The sequence below is a fragment of the Taudactylus pleione genome, unplaced genomic scaffold, assembly GCF_031769625.1.
Source record: "Taudactylus pleione unplaced genomic scaffold, aTauple2 ptg000671l, whole genome shotgun sequence".
Lineage (NCBI taxonomy): Eukaryota > Metazoa > Chordata > Amphibia > Anura > Myobatrachidae > Taudactylus > Taudactylus pleione.
In genome coordinates this window covers 9,749,351-9,768,212 of record NW_028285073.1, presented here as the reverse complement: position 1 = coordinate 9,768,212, position 18,862 = coordinate 9,749,351, and the positions used below count along the sequence as shown (strand labels likewise).

The 18,862-nt window shown below is 47.3% G+C and overlaps 1 protein-coding gene across 3 annotated transcripts in view; it reads right to left on the bottom strand.

Moving 5' to 3' along the window:
- Positions 1-8,073: 8,073 nt before the first annotated feature.
- The window catches only part of TNFRSF9 (TNF receptor superfamily member 9), a 71,584-nt gene continuing 60,795 nt past the window's right edge, over positions 8,074-18,862 (bottom strand). For all 3 annotated transcript variants that reach the window (XM_088455755.1, XM_088455753.1, XM_088455754.1), the window contains exons 6-8: positions 12,081-12,205; positions 10,555-10,707; positions 8,074-9,932 (exon numbers count right to left, since the gene is read on the bottom strand). In XM_088455755.1, coding sequence (XP_088311881.1) covers positions 9,829-9,932; positions 10,555-10,707; positions 12,081-12,205 — 382 coding nt within the window. In that variant the 3' untranslated portion in view covers positions 8,074-9,828. The remainder of the gene's footprint in view (positions 9,933-10,554; positions 10,708-12,080; positions 12,206-18,862) is intronic.

Here is an 18,862-nt window from a genome sequence, read left to right as displayed (position 1 = left end):
GTAGTGGAGAGATCCATTTGCACCCAAGATTCTGCACTTACAAATGTCAGTGAGCTATGGGAAGCTATTCAGACAACATGGGTCAACATCTCTCAAGAGGTCTTCTGTCCACTTGTGGAATCGATGCCACATCAAGTAGCTGCACTTCGCCGGGACTTTTGTGCTTCAGTGTATTCTCTTCACTGCAGAGTTGTGGATCCTACCAACCTCCTCAACATTAGACAGCAAAAGACTACGCTTGTGGCCTTAAAAAGACCCAAACCCCACTCCTTGCGAAGAATAGATGGAACTAATCTCCTCAATCCCAGGAGATTAACTCCTTCTATACATGTGGTGATCTCTCACCGGCCGCATATATCCTGTTAAGAGGGTAGTCCTTGAGCGACCGAAGAGAGTGCTTGGCACTCCAGCCCAGTGCAGGACAAGAAATCTGCATTAAGATGTAAACATCCTTGGGGTGACATTTTTTACAGAAACAGCCTAGAGTGCCAGGCACTATCTCGTAAGGAAGCAGTTGGAGTTCTGCATGGAATGAAGACTTATGGGGGTATGACCATTGATGATAAAGAGTACTCCCCTCAGGGCAAGCTGCACGAAACTTAGACACCTGGCCGGAAAAACTTAGCAGTGATTCTATCCATAGTTTTGTACCAGCCTAGGTGTCCACCCCAAAGAATGGAGAGGACAAAAGGCAGTACTTGTTTTCTAAAGGGGCTGGGGACATCCAACTGTTGTATAACCTCCTGTTTGTTCAATAAGAAAATGTTTGTCAAAGAAGTTGTCCAACAAAAACGACATTTCCAAAGCAGTTTTATTTATTATTTAGCAGTCTCTTATATAGCGCAGCATATTCCATTGCGCTTTACAATTTGAATTAACATTAATAGAACAAGACAAGGTTGTAAAAGACAGATATAAAGGTAAGAGGGCCCTGCTCCCAAGTTTACAATCTTTAGGGAAAAGTTTTAAGTTGTGTCTTCTTGTTGAGCCGCCCTTAGACCAGAAATAGGCACAAGGGGTATGGTTAGTACTTCCTATTTAATAATATACAAATCTCTCATAAAACTACTAGGAAGCACAACCGGCTGCCTACTCCTCTCGCTCACCAGTACTTCACCTGAAGCCCAGCCCTATGATCTTCGATTTTCTATTTCTGGATTTTAGAGGTTTTTACCCGACTGAAAAACAAATCAAGGGCAAATGGAAATGTCTCTTCAGTGGTCTCAGCCACATCAGAAATAACTTCTTCCCCTTCTCCACAGTGAGAAAGCCCATACATATTATACCAATAAAACAGGAGCTGGCAAACATTAGCAACCCGGCAGTCTTTCCCTTGATGGTTAAGGAATTTAGAGCAGTTGGGTAGGACAGGATGTCCCCAAGAATACAACCAATACAAGTAGGGTGATGTTTACAAAATCTCTCAGGTGGGTGAAAGTCCTGTAGTCTCAACATATTGCCAGAGCCTGTCCCCTCAGCTACTTCACTTTCAATTTGCACCAGTATCTGATTCACAGGTGCATCTGTAGTAACATGAGCTGTAGTCTACACCTCTGAAAAGGAACAGCCCTCCTGAGGCCAGCCGGCATTACTGTGCCCTCAGCTGGACACGCAAATTGAGTCTAAATGCTCAGGACTGATCAGTGGCCCAGCACTGCTAAATTCTGGGAACCACAAGGCCAGACATCTTCCAATGGATTCAGACCTTGCCCGGGGGAAACCCTGTCATGCAGCTAAGCCAAGAGTAGAATCGGGACGGAAGAACCTGGAAATGGTTTTCTGACCCCTTCTGCCCCATAAGTAGAATGGTCGCTAATCAGCTGTGTACGCTCAAGGTATTTCCCATTAAACCAATAGCCAATGCCAAATACTCAATCCTTTTATTTACTTAACAAGTCAAGCCCCGGGGGAATAAACTGCTCCAATTACTACCAGGTTGGCCTTAAGAAGATCTATTGGAGCCACTTGGTTGTGAGTTTCTGAACCAAGGCCTGGGGTCCGGCGGCAGGATCATAAAGCTCTCACCAGAACTATTGTAGGTAGCTTCTCTAGATACTGGGCGAGATAGTCACAGATGGCTGCCTTTATTTTATTGTAGTATCTTTGGTTAAGAGTGCTGAATAGGCTGCCTAGGCTTCCCCATTACTAGAGGGGCAAATCATATAGCCCAAGAGATTTCAGCCTGCTCCTGAGCGGTGACCACCCATTGAAAGGTAGTCACAAAGGCATCCACATAATCACCACCTCTCATCTTAAGAATCAAGTGGTTAGTGGAAGACTACTGGCAGCAACATCCATCCCAGCTTTCAAAGTCCTCACCTCCTTTTCTGTCTCAATATAAGCAAGCTTTTAGTCAGTTTTCCATTTGTTCCATACAGTATGTGTCTGCTGGAGCTCTCGAGTTGCACTACCAACTGCTGCATAGCAGATTCCAAACTGCCTCAAGAACAGGACTCAACTTGTTACAACTTCTTCCACCAACTTGTCATAGGTTAATTTCAATTCACCAGGTGGGAGTCGATATTCAAGTCCAGCAGGATATTTACTGAGAATACAGCACAGCAAAACACAGCATGCAGGATAGGAATGGTGGATTATATACAAGTTGAAGTATATATACACTCTACAGTACAGAGTTGTGGGTCCTTCCAACCTACCCAACAGTAGACAGCAAAGGATTAAGCTTGAGGCCTTAAATAAGCTTAAACTCTATCCCACATGAGAAAGAAGTGGAACTAACTGAAGGGGTACATGCGATATCTTGGCGGTTGAAATGGTGACATACAATACATTGACTATATAATAGTCTACTAAACATTCATTCTAGATCAGCAATATTAAGAATTTTGGTAGTTGAACAACTTTAATAAGTGGGAGCTCACCCATATCTTGGGACAAGTAGGTTTTATATCAACCAACCCTTCGGTGGAGTCGGTACTGTGTATTTTTGCTTTATAAGTGCCAATGCCGGGACAGCATGGTAGCAGGCAAAGCTGGTTATGTACATCTAGGCTATGAGAAAACATTATAACTAGATGGAGCAGCTTTTACCTAGATAGATGAACATTGGACTCTGCTACAGTTCTATTAGCGCATCATATGACAGAGAACCCCAGAAGTTGCTGGGGTGCAGTTCCCTGGCTGTGTCAGCAGGTAGAAGCACAGGCGAAGTTATGGGAGTCAGGTGTGACAGGAAGTAATCAGTTGGGAGAAGAAATGGCATTCGTTTGTGGAGCGAAGTGGGTGGGCAGGAGTGTGAAGTGAGATGAGGTCAGTGATGTAAATAGGAGACGATGGTTAAGGCTGCGTAAGTGAGTGTACGAAGTTTGAATTGGTTTCTGAAAGGAAGGGGAGCCAATGTGGGGCTTGTAGGAGAGGGGAGGCAGATGTAGTGCGTTTGAAGAGGAAGATGAGCCAGACAGCAGCATTGAGGACAGATTGAAGTGAAGAGATATGGGAGGACAGAAAGGAGGAGACTACAGTAGTCCAATCTGGGGATGACCAGTGAGTGGATCAGGGTCTTTGTTGCCTTTGGGGTGAGAAAGGGTCTGATCATGGAGATATTTCCGAGATGGAAAAGGCAGGACTGCGAGTAGTACTGGATGTGTTGTTTGAAGGAGAGGGAGGAGTCACGGATAGCTTTAAGACAGCGCACTTGCGGGCTAGAGGAGATAACAGTGCTGTCAATAGATAATGAAATTGTGGGAGGTGAGGTTATTCAAGAGGGTGGGAAGATGATTAGCTCAGTCAGAAATGTTAAGTTAAAAAAGCGCTGGAACATCCAGGAAGAAATAGCAGAGAGACAGTTGGAGATACGAGTGAGGAGAGAGAGGTAGATCTGAGTGTCACCAGCTTAGAAATTAAATTGAAATCCAAAAGAGCGGGATGTATAGAGAGAGAATAGGAGAGGTCCAAGAACAGAGGCCCTGATTCAGAGCCGGACGCTCTGACAGAGCACTCGCTCTGAATCAGGGCCGGTCTTTTGTTTTTCACAATGGCCTCCTGGCCGCTCGCATAGCTGTGGGTGAGCGGCCAGGAAGATGGTCGCGATGGTCAAGACCATCGCAACCATCGGGCTTGCGACGAGACCCTTGTGGTAGGGTCTCGTTTCCGCAAGCCCCAGAGAGATTTCGGCTCTAACAGAGCCGAAATCTCTCCCACTGACATCACTCATGATGTTAGTGGGGCCGTCCCCAAACTGAGGCGTTCACATGGGAACGCCTCCGTTTGGGCAGCCACTCCCCCGGCCCACCCACCAAAGGGGGCGAGCTGTCACTCAACATCGACATTTCGCCCCCTTTGTTGCAAGACCCGGAGCGACGGAGTGCCCGTCGCTATCCGGGTCTCGCGCATGCACATGATGGAGCCGGCTCCGTCGTGCGCATGCTCACTGGTCCACCATCGACCCAGTTGCGAGCGCATGACGCTTGTGACCAGGTCTGAATCAGGCCCAGAGTCTTGAGGGACACCTAGTGTACCAGTAGTGGAAGTGTGTGTGTGTGTGTGTGGGGGGAGTGGAAGCATGAGAGGAGACAGAGAATGGTCAGAGAGGTAGGAGGACAGCCAGGAGAGGGCAGTATCATGCAGACCAAAGGAGAGTAGGATTTGCAGGAGAAGAGGGTGGTCCACAGTGTCAAAAGCAGCATAGAGGAGAATAGGCAGAGAGTAATGACCCTTGGATTTGGCAGCAAGGAGGTCATTGCTGACTTTTGTGAGGGGAGAGATAAAAATGAGATTATCAGAGTTGCTGTAGCGTGGAGGATTTAGAGTATGTGATGAAGAGAATGTAGGGATGGGGCTCCTGAATGAGGAAGGGTTCAGTAACTGCAGGTGGTGGACAAGGTGGAAGTTTAATGTGGCATGGGTGGAGGGGAGGTGACAGAGAGAGAAGGGATGGTGCAGGGCTTAGTAGTGGGGTAGCAGGACCATGGTGGAATAGAAGTGATTGGTAATGGGAGAGAGTACTAGAGGGGTGGAAGGAAGAGGAGGGAGGAGAAGGAGAAGACTTGGGTTAGAGGAAAGAGATGGGAACTGGTGGTAGGAGAGAGGATTATGTAGCCACTGATTGAGGGGGGAAGTTGAAGAAAAGAGGAACTTGGTGTAGGTGCGGGAATTCAGGGGAGGAAAAATAGCAGTAGTAATGGAGAGAGTGAGTTACAGGAACAGTGCCGTTAAAATGTAAAAAATACAGATAAAAAAAAGACAATGATAGTAAAATACAGGCAGAACTTCCACAGTATATTGCGAATATAAAGAGATTGGAGCTGTTATAGGTGCAGGACTGTAACATTAAAATAAATGAATGGGGGTGAAGCAATGGTACCATAGCCCTTAAATCAGGCCACACACACACACTGGGACCAACATAGCTTAAATGACCTAAAGGGCCAGTGACCTGGGAGAAATTACAACCTCTGTGAACAGTCCCTGTCCTGTAACAATAAAATGATACTTGGCAGTCATGGCGCCAGGCCTAGCTAAAAGGATAAAAGTTGGAGCTGTCTAATTATAAGCAGTAAATCACTTACATGTTCCTCAGCACGGAACTTCCATAGTTCAAAATTCTTTTCGGGGTCGATGACACTACAGGTCAATTTGGAGGTTCACAATTTAAAGCAACTGTGGTGGGACCTATCAATGACTGGTGCATGGGTGTAGCGCTATTTAAGCTAAGTCAAAGAGCCACTTAAAAAAATAAAAACTTATTCTTTCTTCACTGGACCTTTAACCATCAACTTTATCTAACTAGCCAGAGAAAATGTAATACAAAACAATAGTTAACATGTTTGCTAAATGTAAAAGAAACATACAGATAACAGATTATCCCCATGTGGACAATACAAACAGAGAATAGAGTAGATTTTTTGCCAGATTCAGAGGTGGAGGCAGTGGTGATGTGGGAGGCAGTGGTGATGTGGGAGGCATTGGTGTTGTGGGAGGCATTGGTGTTGTGGGAGGCATTGGTGTTGTGGGAGGCATTGGTGATGTCAGACGCAGTGGTGTTGTGGGAGGCAGTGGTGATGTGGGAGGCAGTGGTGATGTCAGACGCAGTGGTGTTGTGGGAGGCAGTGGTGATGTGGGAGGCATTGGTGATGTGGGAGGCAGTGGTGATGTGGGAGGCAGTGGTGATGTCAGATGCAGTGGTGATGTGGGAGGCATTGGTGATGTGGGAGGCATTGGTGTTGTGGGAGGCAGTGGTGTTGTGGGAGGCATTGGTGATGTGGGAGGCAGTGGTGATGACAGACGCAGTGGTGTTGTGGGAGGCATTGGTGATGTCAGATGCAGTGGTGATGTGGGAGGCATTGGTGTTGTGGGAGGCATTGGTGATGTGGGAGGCATTGGTGATGTGGGAGGCAGTGGTGATGTCAGATGCAGTGGTGATGTGGGAGGCATTGGTGATGTGGGAGACAGTTGTGATGTGGGAGGCATTGGTGATGTCAGATGCAGTGGTGATGTGGGAGGCATTGGTGTTGTGGGAGGCATTGGTGTTGTGGGAGGCAGTGGTGATGTCAGACGCAGTGGTGTTGTGGGAGGCAGTGGTGATGTGGGAGGCATTGGTGATGTCAGATGCAGTGGTGATGTGGGAGGCATTGGTGTTGTGGGAGGCATTGGTGTTGTGGGAGGCAGTGGTGATGTCAGACGCAGTGGTGTTGTGGGAGGCAGTGGTGATGTGGGAGGCATTGGTGATGTCAGATGCAGTGGTGATGTGGGAGGCATTGGTGATGTCAGATGCAGTGGTGATGTGGGAGGCATTGGTGATGTCAGATGCAGTGGTGATGTGGGAGGCATTGGTGATGTCAGATGCAGTGGTGATGTGGGAGGCATTGGTGATGTCAGATGCAGTGGTGATATGGGAGGCATTGGTGATTTCAGATGCGGTGGTGATGTGGGAGGCATTGGTGATTTCAGATGCGGTGGTGATGTGGGAGGCATGCGAGTTGCACTGCGCATGTGTCCCAATGGTTACCGCCGTGAAACAATTTTGGACGCAAGAGCTGGGGATTTCAGTGCGTGTTCCTGGGATGTAACATGGGGGTGGCTAGCCAGAAGCGCATGTGTCACTACGTAGTACCACTGACGCAGAACGCCATGTTCACACAATGAAATTACACCTGCCATAGGGCTGCTGCAAGCTTCGATGGTGCCACCAATGGCGCGTCTATATATGCAGCGAGACAGAATAGCGCCGCTGCCAATGGGCATTTCAGTAGGCTCAGAATCGGTAGCGGCATCAACATAAAGACGCAGATGCGCCTGGGTGCACCTCTGAGTCTGGCCCATTGTGTGTAAAGGGGCCTATCCATTTAACGACATGAACGTCCAGCGTTCAGACTTTCATGTCGCTGAGGTGTGGGTACTGAACGTCTTCAGTACAGGAGCCCAACCTCCCTATCTATTAACATGCCGAACCTGACAATCGTCGTTAGGTTCACTGGCATGTTCGATAGATAGTTGGGGTCGGCAAGGACCCAGCGTGCACGCGCATCGCTGGTCTTTGCTGGCTATCCACTTGCAGACTTTCTACACGTTCCGACCGAAACCTCCTGGTTTTGGTCGCATTGTGCAGAAAGTTGGCAAATGGATAGGCCTCTTAATATATATAATTGCTATGAATGGAGCTGTGGATTACAAATAAATACAGTTTCTTTAATGGCTATTAAAAGAATATATTCAGTTCCACATATATTGCACTGGGAATTGGTATGAAATACCGTCAGCCGCATGGCCGGCGGTTCCATTCCTGTCAGCGGCAGCCCGACAGAAGCAGAGTGCGACGCAGCGGAAGCCCGACAGCACTGGAAATCCCGATCGTGGATAGGTAAGTATCCACTAACCTAACCTAACCCCCCTAACCCTCCTTAGGGGTGCCTAACCCTAACTTCCCCCCCAAGTGCCTAACCCTAATCCCCCCTCTAAGTGCCTAACCCTAACCACCCCCTTCCCCGCTGCCTAAACCTAAGTCCCCCGGGGGGGTGCCTAACCCTCCCTCCCCCTAGCCTAACCCTCCCGGGGGGGTGCCTAACCCTAAGTCCCCCCCAGGAGCCCTAAACCTAACCCTCCCCCCCTGCCGCTGTCCGCTCGCGGCACCCGGCATCACTACGATCGTGATGCCGGGCGCCGGTCTCCCGGCGTCGGGGAAATGCGGGCGTCTATATCTAGACGCCCGGCATTTCACCCATGCCGGGATAAGACAGTCGGGAAGCCGGCTTCCGGAATTTAGGCAGTCGGCTTCCCGATTGCCTCCCATTGCACTGTGACTGTATGACCTCTTTATTATGTTACTCTCCCACCTGAGGCAACAGGTAATATGGCTGTAAGATTCTCTAAAGGTTATTGTGAAATATATGTTGCAGGACTCCATCAACAGGCTGAATTGAAGTCAACTTCATAGATGGGAGATTATTCAGAAGTTATGAATGAATCTGTAACCATTTTTCTGGAATGCAGTTCCCCTCATCACCTGTAGGTGTTCCTCACCATGAAAAAAACAATTCAACCATCGTTGACCTACAGTAATTGTCCTTTTTGGGGAGAGTTTGTGTACCTTGCTCTTCTTCTAAATTTGATGGCTTGCCCCTGGAACTCCCCAGGATAATGTCAGTACTCTGGGTTGCCCAGCCCTACTTCCACACTAATGGATACGTGTTTTGAGCTGGGTTATGCAGAACTAAGCAAAAAAGGCCAGGATGAGACAAAGTACTCTATGGAGGGGAACTCATGGAATATGATAAAAATGTACTATCATCTACATAATATTTAGATCTATCTATAGATGTACTTAAGATATAGATATCAAGTGGTTCGGATACATATAGCGTGGTATAGATACATATAGATTTTACAACCTGTTCCCGGACACTACGACCCTTGTTTGATCTGGGTATTGAAGAGTCTTTTGGATAAATCTAGAAAATCTCCGACCACTGCAGAATGAGCCTGGAAACATACTGTATTTTTTTTTAAGCGTGTACACGGTCAGTGTGAAACTGAGCCCCTCACAATCCCATGGTTTGAAAAGGACAAAATAGATAACATTTACACTGTCCCTCTAAGTTTCATTGAGTAGAGGTCATGATTTGTAGATTGCAGCCATGCTCTCCTGCTCCACCTGCTGGATGGGGCGCATTAATACTCCCCACTGGATAATAATGATTCTGTCCAATTTGCAATGTCAAAAAAATAAATTAAGACAACTAGGCTTCTCTCTGCTAATCTACAATATGAACAGTAATAAAAAAAAAGATATATACAGTATTAAAAAAAAAAAGAAAAAGAGGAGATTAGAGAAACTGTGTTGACCATATCATAGTATGTCTCATTGCCCCATCTCATTGAAAAAAGGAAACATTGGTCATTTCAACCAGATCTATCTCGAATGCATATTAATTCACTTCTCTAAGGCACAGCCCGGTAGCTGGATCCAAATCTCTGCTAAAACATTGTTCCAGATCTTTGGTGGAGTATGTATACTCCCAGGTATCCAGTCTCCAAACTGAGGCAGTGTCTTATGTCTGATGTTCAGAGGGTAAAAGCTTAGTCTCCAATATTGAACCAAATTCTAATTATACTATTGTTCCGCTCAGCACGTTATACAGTACACCATCAATAAGTAAATACGTGGTGCCTATATATGGAAAGGATTACGTTTTCAGACCATCCCCAGCCTTGTTGCAGGACAGGATGTGTCCTAGACCTAGTTGTTGTAGGTCTTGTGCTATAGATTAATCATAGAGTCTTCCACAATAGGAATAAAATTATTTTTAACACCTTATCCGGACACCAAGCTTTGTTCATATAGAGAATAAGAGATGATACATGTGGCCAGTGTCAGGGCTCTGGAGTCATGGGCTCATCTTCTCCATGCTCTTCCTCAGGGTAGTGACAGCTGCAAGCGTCTTCTTCTTCAGTCTGCTTCACTATCGGATGAGGAACTAGCATAACAGAAAAATAAACATTTATTGTGCAATTGATCTATAAATAACAATTGATAATAATCATTTATCCATGTTCTGTCTCTCTTAGGGCTACACTAGCAATTTGTTGATGGTGCACATAATTACCAGCATTAAACATGTTCTGTAACAATCCGAGTTGTGTGCTGTTAGCTACACCATTTGTCAATTTAATTTGCAGCAGTTTGAATATGTGGCAGCTTGCTGCATCTATGGCGTACTGTACTAGATTTTTTAAAAATTTGCACCTATTATGGGAGATGCATATCCGGCAAAATTCTGGATTGGTCAATAAGCCAAAATAGGCCACATCCCAGAACTACGCAAGCAACAGTCACTGTAGTCAAGGCAAAACCCTTTGATTTGGCCACCTTTGTTTTGTATTAGGTAACTGTTTCGTGCTCAGAGGAGTATAGTGCACTTTGCGTAGCCGGCAGGAAGCTTAATGAGCACCATGTTGGGTGCTGCAGACACTTTGAGGCATTTGAAGCCTCCTTGCAGCTGGACTTCCGTTAGATTATATGTCAGTTCTGATACGTTTGTTTGCACTTCTAACTGGAGGGCATTAGTCAAATACAGCAGAAAGAAAACAATTACTTACTTTTCATGAAATTATTTTTCATTTTTTCCAGAAGTTTCTCATAGAAGAAAAATCCAAACAGTATGAGACACAAGACAATAAGGAAAGAGACAACGATGATGATGATGATGACAGTAATGCCCAGGCTAGGTGCCAATTTTTCTTCTGGAATATCTGAAATAATATAGTGATATAACAAAAAATAGGATTAGTACAACGTAACACATTATATATATTTTATTCTGAACATTCATTTGATGTAACTGCTTAGGGATGAATGGCTTTACCACCTTTTCTGTAAAGAAAGTACTGGCCTTCTATCCTTGTCCTGTTTTTATCCTGGTAATAACACTGGCACCAATTCCCGCTTGTACTAGGCAGCCATTAGTGGCTCCTGGTGGCTCATTTCACAGAATAGAAACAGTAATCCAAAATAAATCCTCCTAAATCCAGCTTTGATCACATTCTGTGTCATTCACTGATTTAGCAATGGAAAGGCTTCTAAATGTCTTGAAGTTTCTGATTGGATCATTAGTATCAACGTTCTGTTTGGTGCCATTGAGATGCAGGGTCATCATTAATTGTTCTGATTGGTCACAAGTAAGGAAAGCAGTTATGGGGAGTTTTCAGCTGCTCTCTAGAGACAATCTCTAAATATTCAACTACAATCAAAGAAAATAGACCATGTTCTCCTGAATTGACTTTGCTTTATTTGTATGTTGCAGGAATCCAAATGTTATACCCCTTTTACACCGGAGCGAAAACCCGGGTTATTGCAGGGTTAACCCGGGCAGCTCCCTGGTGTAAAAGGGGAGAGGGATGGATTGCCGGGTCGAGTGACCCGGCAATCCAACCCAAGTAACTAGCAGGGTTTAACACGGGCGTAGCCCGTGAAACCCTGCTGTGGGAACAGCGCACTCGGGGTCACAATGACCTGTAGTGTGCTTCTAGCCGGCCGATTGGTCCAGCTTCAGTGGCGCTTGGAGATGACATCATCTCCAAGCATCCACTTTCACGCCGGGAAAGCCGGGTCTATGTAGACCCGACTCCGGTGTGAGCGGCGCCAACTCGGGAATATCCCGAGTCGGTGCCGGCTAAATTCCGGGTTTGATCCGGATAGGAACTCTGTTCCAACTCCGGGTCAGACACGGAATTTTGGTGGAAAAGGGGTATTAGTGTGAACAGCACTATAGGAATCAGTGAGAATCGGTATGAAATGCCAGCGTCTGAATAGCTGCCGGTTCAAAGACCGGCGCTGGAAGCCCAAATGGTGCAGAATCTCGACAGAAGCAGGTAAGTACCCTAACCCTCCCCCCGCTAACCCTCCCTTAGTGGTTCCTAACCCCATTATGCAAGGCGTCAGGATTACGGCATCAGGATTTCGACTGCCGGCATCTAAACTGCATCCTGAATCAATGTACTGCTAATGGAAGATCAATCAGAGATATTTATATCTTCCAGATATTGTCAGCAACGGTTCTGTATCTATGTTATGCTATTGTCCCTAATTTTCGTCCCTCTGGTTGGGAGTTAATAAATGGACTTACGTGCTGTGCTGGTGAGTGTTGATGACGTGGCCGCTCTCTCTGTAGCTCTGGTGATGAGATTACCACAAACCACATCCGATATAACGGTCCCGTTGACCAAAACGGCATTCCCGAGGGCTGAGCAGCTGTGCATACAGAAGTACAAGTAACTATTTGCAGCACATGGATAACAAACATTCACGCCTATGTACTAAGCCTTGGGGAGGGAAAAATTGGACTGAGATATAGTACCAACCAATCCGCTTGTGTCGTTTTTTTCAAGCACCGCCTGTACAGTGACAGTTAGGAGCTGTTTGTTTGGTTCATTATCTCCATCCACTTTCTCTCTCTCTCTCTCTCTCTCTCTCTCTCTCTCTCTCTCTCTCTTTCTCCCAGGCTTAGTACATAGACCCCCACATCTCTTTGTTTTCCTATGGGCATCAATATGGAGGAATTCCGCACATACATAAATGCACCCCCCTTCTGAACTGCAGATGCTGATGGATGGCCGTGGTGATTGTCAGCCTATTTTTGCACAAATTGATCAGTTTATGGGGCCGTGGATGATGGGTCCCGGAACAAAAACGGTGGCACCTACGATCACAATATCTCTTTAATCTCAAAATATATTAACAACGTTGATTAGTTCTCAACAAGCAGCGAATCTGAAGGTTTAAGTCTAAATTAATGATAACTATGGGACTACAGGCAATTAGTCCAACATGTCCTGACATCTTTATAAAGGAGGCGCACACCGAGCGTTTCCCCAGGTGTAGAGGAACTGGAAGCCTGCTGCTGACAGGGCATGCTGAGGATTATAGTACCACTGTTGCCGGAGGGCTGTCGGTTGTCTACATTGGTTCTAGCTACAGTAAATCAATTCACATTCATAACATATCTGCTCACAAAAAACCATCAGTGAGATTTCAGCAACTCTTGGTGTTTCTCATAGGGCAGTAGTTCCCGAACTTTCTTGATTCATTGAACCCTACAGCATCATCAGTTTTTTCATTGCACTTAAGAAATTCAGCAAACATTATTAAACCAAGGGCCTGATTCACTACTGTACGCAACTATGATTACGCACGCAATAGTGCGATTGTTTCATTCTGCGCATGCGTATGCATCGCAGTGTGCGTATGCGAAACAGCCGGTGCAATGAGGACTGGGATCGCAGTGACTATGCAGACCCATCGCAGAATGATTGACAGAAAGTGCCGTACGCACGGAGACCGCAACACAAGATGCAGACGCCCAACCCTATAATAAGCCGCCCGTCTCCCTTTACTCACAGCCTGATCAGCACGCAAGATAGCGTAAACATCGAGAACCATCGGACCCATAGGCATAATAGTGGTTGCCCTGACCTGCCGCAGGATTTTGGCCGCTTCCTGTCTACAGCTTACGGTATGGCTGCGTATGCCGCTGCACTGCCTTAATTATGCACGCCTCTATAACGGCGTTATAATGCTTGCATTCGCCTGACCACCCCCTATCACCACCCACAAACGGCACTTCCTGTCAATCAATGTCAGAAGGGTCTGCGTACACACTGCGTGTAGTCTGCGTAACATAACCCGATTGCACTGGCTAGTTTGCGCACGCTCAGTGCAATGCATACTCCTGATCAAAAAGGCCATGGCACCCCTGCACGTGTCACACGACACCCAGTATGGTAACCACAGTCATAGGGAAATTTATTTCCAAGGTTAAATGTCTTTGTTGTTTCAGGTATTATGAACGCAGCTGTTTTTGAGACACAAAAACCCCCCACCCCCAAAGCTGATCTGGACACACTTGCAGTGATTACTACCCCTGCTGACTGGGACAGGAGACCCCGGCAGTGGCATAAACCGGTTACTATCTGCATCTTATTACTGTTGAGTGACACCTCTGTCACACACCTCTGTCACACACACATCCAATCCTTGAATTGGTTAAACTAAATGTTGAGCACAGCTATTATGAGACAAGCTCACATTAAATACTTCCATCTACCCATGGTCAAAAATGACTCCTTAGCAATGCTTGTGCCCATATGATTGTAGTGGGTGAGGGAATACACTTTGCTGGCAGACGACAGTCTCAGGGTTGTTCAAGTTCTGGCTCAAGGCAATAACGCTATACCAAATGAAGACGACAACTTCTGGTCTAAAACTTCTTTTATTTTGAGTGGACTGGACGTCCCAAGGAAAAACATGAGGAGTGTTCCATAAACATTCCACCCACGCATGGAACACAAAAAAGCAAAGTCTGCTTTCAGTCAGCAACATGGTCCATGGAGCGAGTGGGAGAGGATCTCATCACCTAAGACTGGCTGGACATTAATGAGAGTGAGAGCTCATGAGGACAGTACTGTAAAAAAATAGTTTTGTATCTGGGTTGGGTATGAAATCCTGGCTGTCGGGATGGTGCTGGTCAGAATACCGACAGCGGCAGCCCGAATCCCGACACCTATAGAGAAGAGTAGTGAGTATGACCCTAACCCTCCCTCCCCAGTGCTTAACCCTAACCTCCACCACTAGTCCCTAAACCTAATCTCCCCCTCCCCGCACCCTACCAGTGTGTCTGATATACACAATAACAAGAGATATGGTAAGAACTTACCTTTGTTATCTCTGTTTCTACGAAGTCCATAGGGTCCACAGGGTTGACCTTGGGGTATAGGTTGGGAACCAAATCCGGGCACCACGCAGTTAAAGCTTTTAGCTCCCAGGATGCACTGGGTCCACTCTCCCTATAACCCCACCCCCAAGCCAGAGGCACCTCAGTTTGTAAGTAGCCAAAGGCCGGAGGAGGAGAGAAAAAGAGAGAGAAAACTGGAACACTCAATAACCATACTCACCGAAATGGGAGACGGAAAACCGGTGACCAGCCACACAGCCCATATGAAGCCAGGTGCGTCAGGGCGGGCGCCCTGTGGACCCTATGGACTTCGTAGAAACAGAGATAACAAAGGTAAGTTCTTACCATATCTCTTGTTTTCTACTTCAGGGTCCATAGGGGGTCCACAGGGTTGACCTTGGGGATGTCCCAAAGCAGTTCAACCAAGGGTGGGGACGCTCCTGTGCTGAGAGGAGAATCCGTCGCCAAAAAGGAAGCATCCTGAGAGGCAAAGGAAACCAATGCCTAGAACCTTAAAAAGGTGTGGACAGAAGACCACGTGGCCACCTAGTAAGGTAAAACAGCCGAGGCGCCACAGCGAGCCGCACACATGGCCCGAGAAAAAACAAGCATCAACAACAGGAAGGCCTACCCATGGGTAGGCCCCTGAGGAAGACCTACGAGGCCATCCAGCCAACATTTGGTTATAGGCCGGCCATCCTTTCCTGTGAAAACCAGAAATCTCAGACCACCAATAAGGAGTCCGATTTCCGTAAGGAACCTGAACGGATCACAAAAATCCAAAGAGGCCAGACCACAGTCAATGAGGCCACACCAGCCGAGAGGACTGGGGACAGAATGGCCGTACCATAAGTTCCAGAACAATATGGAACCTGAAAACCACTAAGAAGCAACACAGGGCGAGAGCAACTCCCACCCTGACATGATGCCCTCCAGAAGAGGGAGCCACATGAGAACGCTCCCAATTCAGACACTCTCCTGGTTGATATAAACACCCTGAGAGAAAGAGAGAGCCTAAGCAATAGACCATGTAATGGCTATCACAACCAGCGGTTCCATTGACTGTCCCCGGAGGTAACGAAGAACCACTACTTACTCCCCAGGAGTCCCTAGGGAGGACAAATGGAGGCATAATCAAGAAAACACTCCAAAGGATGAACTGGATACCAGAGTGGAGCAATTCCATATCTTAACCATACTGACAGTGTAGAGATCCGCACTGTCAGGAAGACCAGGCCAAGTGTGAAACCCAAGCCAGCCGGAAGGAATGCCAGAATATCTGGAAATCCTGGACACCGGAGGATTGTATCGACAGGTACAATACCATAAGATTTATGGCTGCCACAGTTTGTGGTAGGTCCCAGCAAAAGCTGATCCATGTGCTCTAATCATTCCAACGATGACAAAGCCAGGGAAGCCGTAAGACCACTGTAAGGACACAGTCAAAGACAAACGACCCAGGTCCAAGGCAAAACCAAAGACCCTGAGACAACAGGTCCGGGCAGTGAAGCATCAGGGATGGAGTATCGATGTAGAGACTCCGAAGATCCAAGTACCCCTGACATCTGGGGCAATCAGGAGCCACCAGCAGGAAAGCATCTCCGTCTCGATTGAAAACACTTCCAAAGACCTTGAGGAAGAAGGGAGACCGGAGAACACAGGTACACAAAGTGGAAGGACCACTTCACCGACAAAGAGTCGCTGAAGGTTGCTTCAGAATCCCCAAAGCTGAACTGTAACACCATAGTGTGATAAAGTCAGAAGGCCATGAGGGTCACCTCAGGGGGGCCCCCCCTGCTCACCAGGAGATGAAACCTCTCTTGGGGAAGAGACTAGTCCCCGGGATGCACGTCGTGACGGCTGAGGACTCCCGCTTCCCAATGGAGAGCTCCTGAAATGAACGCTGCCGAGATGGTCGGGAGGAGACCCTCGGACTATGTCCGAATATGTGACATACCTGTCATTGCCACCCAACGAACAGTGTTGCTAAAAAGGAAGCCACTGTCCTGACCCTGTCGGACTGAACCTTTTCAGGTTCACCGGGAAACAAGAGTTATGCCAGAGTAAGTTAATTGACAGGGTGGAATCGACAGACGTCCAACTGCACTGAAAAGGATTCGATCCAGACACTGTCCATAGCAAAGAAAACCCTGGACGAGATGGCCATAGCCACCCGGACAGGGACCGACTTGCCTCCGGAGAGAGCATCATCGTTTGAACAGTTATCCGACAGAAAAAACTCATTCCATCTGGAGATGAGCCAATTATGGAAAGGCCTGGAATGGAACTGAGCCCATTCCACCATGCATCCCAGAGTGTAAAGACATCTGTCGACTGCGCAGACAACCATGTACTCCTAATGGAAGAGAGGAGATTCCGTCTTACGCCAGAAGAATTCTCAGATTCTGAGAATCCAGCAGGGATCCTAGATGAAGAATACCCAGAGAGGGATGCAGGGAGGACTTTTTCCCCGTTGATTAAACGTCTGCACCCTGAAGAAGCCACAGTCATCCTGACCTGGCCGTAAAGTACCCCGGTGATCCCGCTAAGAGCAGGAGGCCGTCCAGGTACAGGAGCATTGGGATATACTGAACAGAAGAACTGTCAGAAAATCCAAAACGCTGGTAAACCCCTGTGGGGCTGAGGACAGTCCCAACAGGCAGAGCCCGAAAAATTGTAAGTGTTGCTGTGATACAGCAAACCTCAGCCCATGCTGAGGAAAGGTCTCTGTAAGTACCCGTAGGCACGCGTCCTGTATATCCAGTGATACCATAAAGTCCCCAGGTTCCAAACATCGTATGATGGAGCATAGGGATTTCCTCCTGAGCCCAGGTAGCTTTAGGAACTGGTTCAGGGAATTGAGACAGAGAATAGGCCAAAGAGGACCATTCAGCCACCGCACCAGAAAGAAAGCAGAACAACCAGTCCCTCACTGAGATAGTGGGGATGGCCTAATTAGCTCCGCTTACCGCAACAACTGCATAGCTTTCTGGATCTGTAAGGCCCTTGTAAAGAGGGCGTACCCTCCTACCCACGTAGCCGCGGCAACTTGACACTAATACCGGGCGAACTGAGAAAATCGGTATCTCCCAGTTGTAGGCCTGTCCCGTCAGGCTGAAGAGATATCCGTAGGTTCAGAAGCAGGATCGGCTGGCAGTCCAGGCCTGCTCGGTACTGGATATGTCGGCCCTTGTAGATGCCGACAGTCTACGAAGAAACAGACCTTTAGGCTGACCCAGAGGACAAAAAAGACTTAACAGACTTAGTCTGAGGCCTTGTAGTGGGCATAGCTGAAAGCGGTAAACTTGTCGTTAGTAATACTGCCAATGTTACTACAATCTTGTCAAGGTCAGGACCAAACAATATCAACCCTAAAGATGGTATCTGCACCTCTGCATTCCCAGAGCGCAGCCATAGGGTATTACGGAGGATACAGTCGCAGCCGGAACTCTGAAAGTTAGGAGACTGGTATCCAATATAGGCATTTCCACCTATGACAACAGCATATATTACGTGAGCGACCAAATACATTTGAACCCCCGACGTGTTGGAGGGGAAAAAACGTTACAAATGCATCAACCCAATATGCAATAGTATTAACCAACCATGCTATAGCCATGGTAGGATGGATAACAACTCCTGAAAGCAAGTATACTGATTTCAGGCAGAGTTACCACCTACGGATCCGAAGAATCCGACCACGCAGGAATGGGAGGCGTAGTAACGTCTGTAATCAGACGAGTAACACGCCCATCCCCCCCAGGAGGGGCTCGTGATGACCCTCAGGGAATTTGGGACAGGAGGCCAAACACTGTTGTAACACCTCCTATCTGGCAACAGCCAGAGTCCCGCTATGCGATCCACCCGCTAGTCAGCAACAGGGAACCCGAAGGCACGCAATACTGAGGGTGTATGATACAGGTGCAGGTCAACATTCACTCTAACCAGAATGGACCTGCTACCAGCCCTAAAGCAGGGATAATAATACCTGAAATAGGCTTCCCCCCGTGTAAGAGGGAAAGAGCCCCGAACAGTACCCAGTTCACGGCAGAGCCAACTGGGAAGTAACCACAGGGCGTCAACCACGCCAATTAGCGTTTCGTAGAAAACGACATCCACCCAGGGTGGCTGTTGTGGTAATCCCTGCAAGGGGAATGACAGACTATTGTGGCACCAGG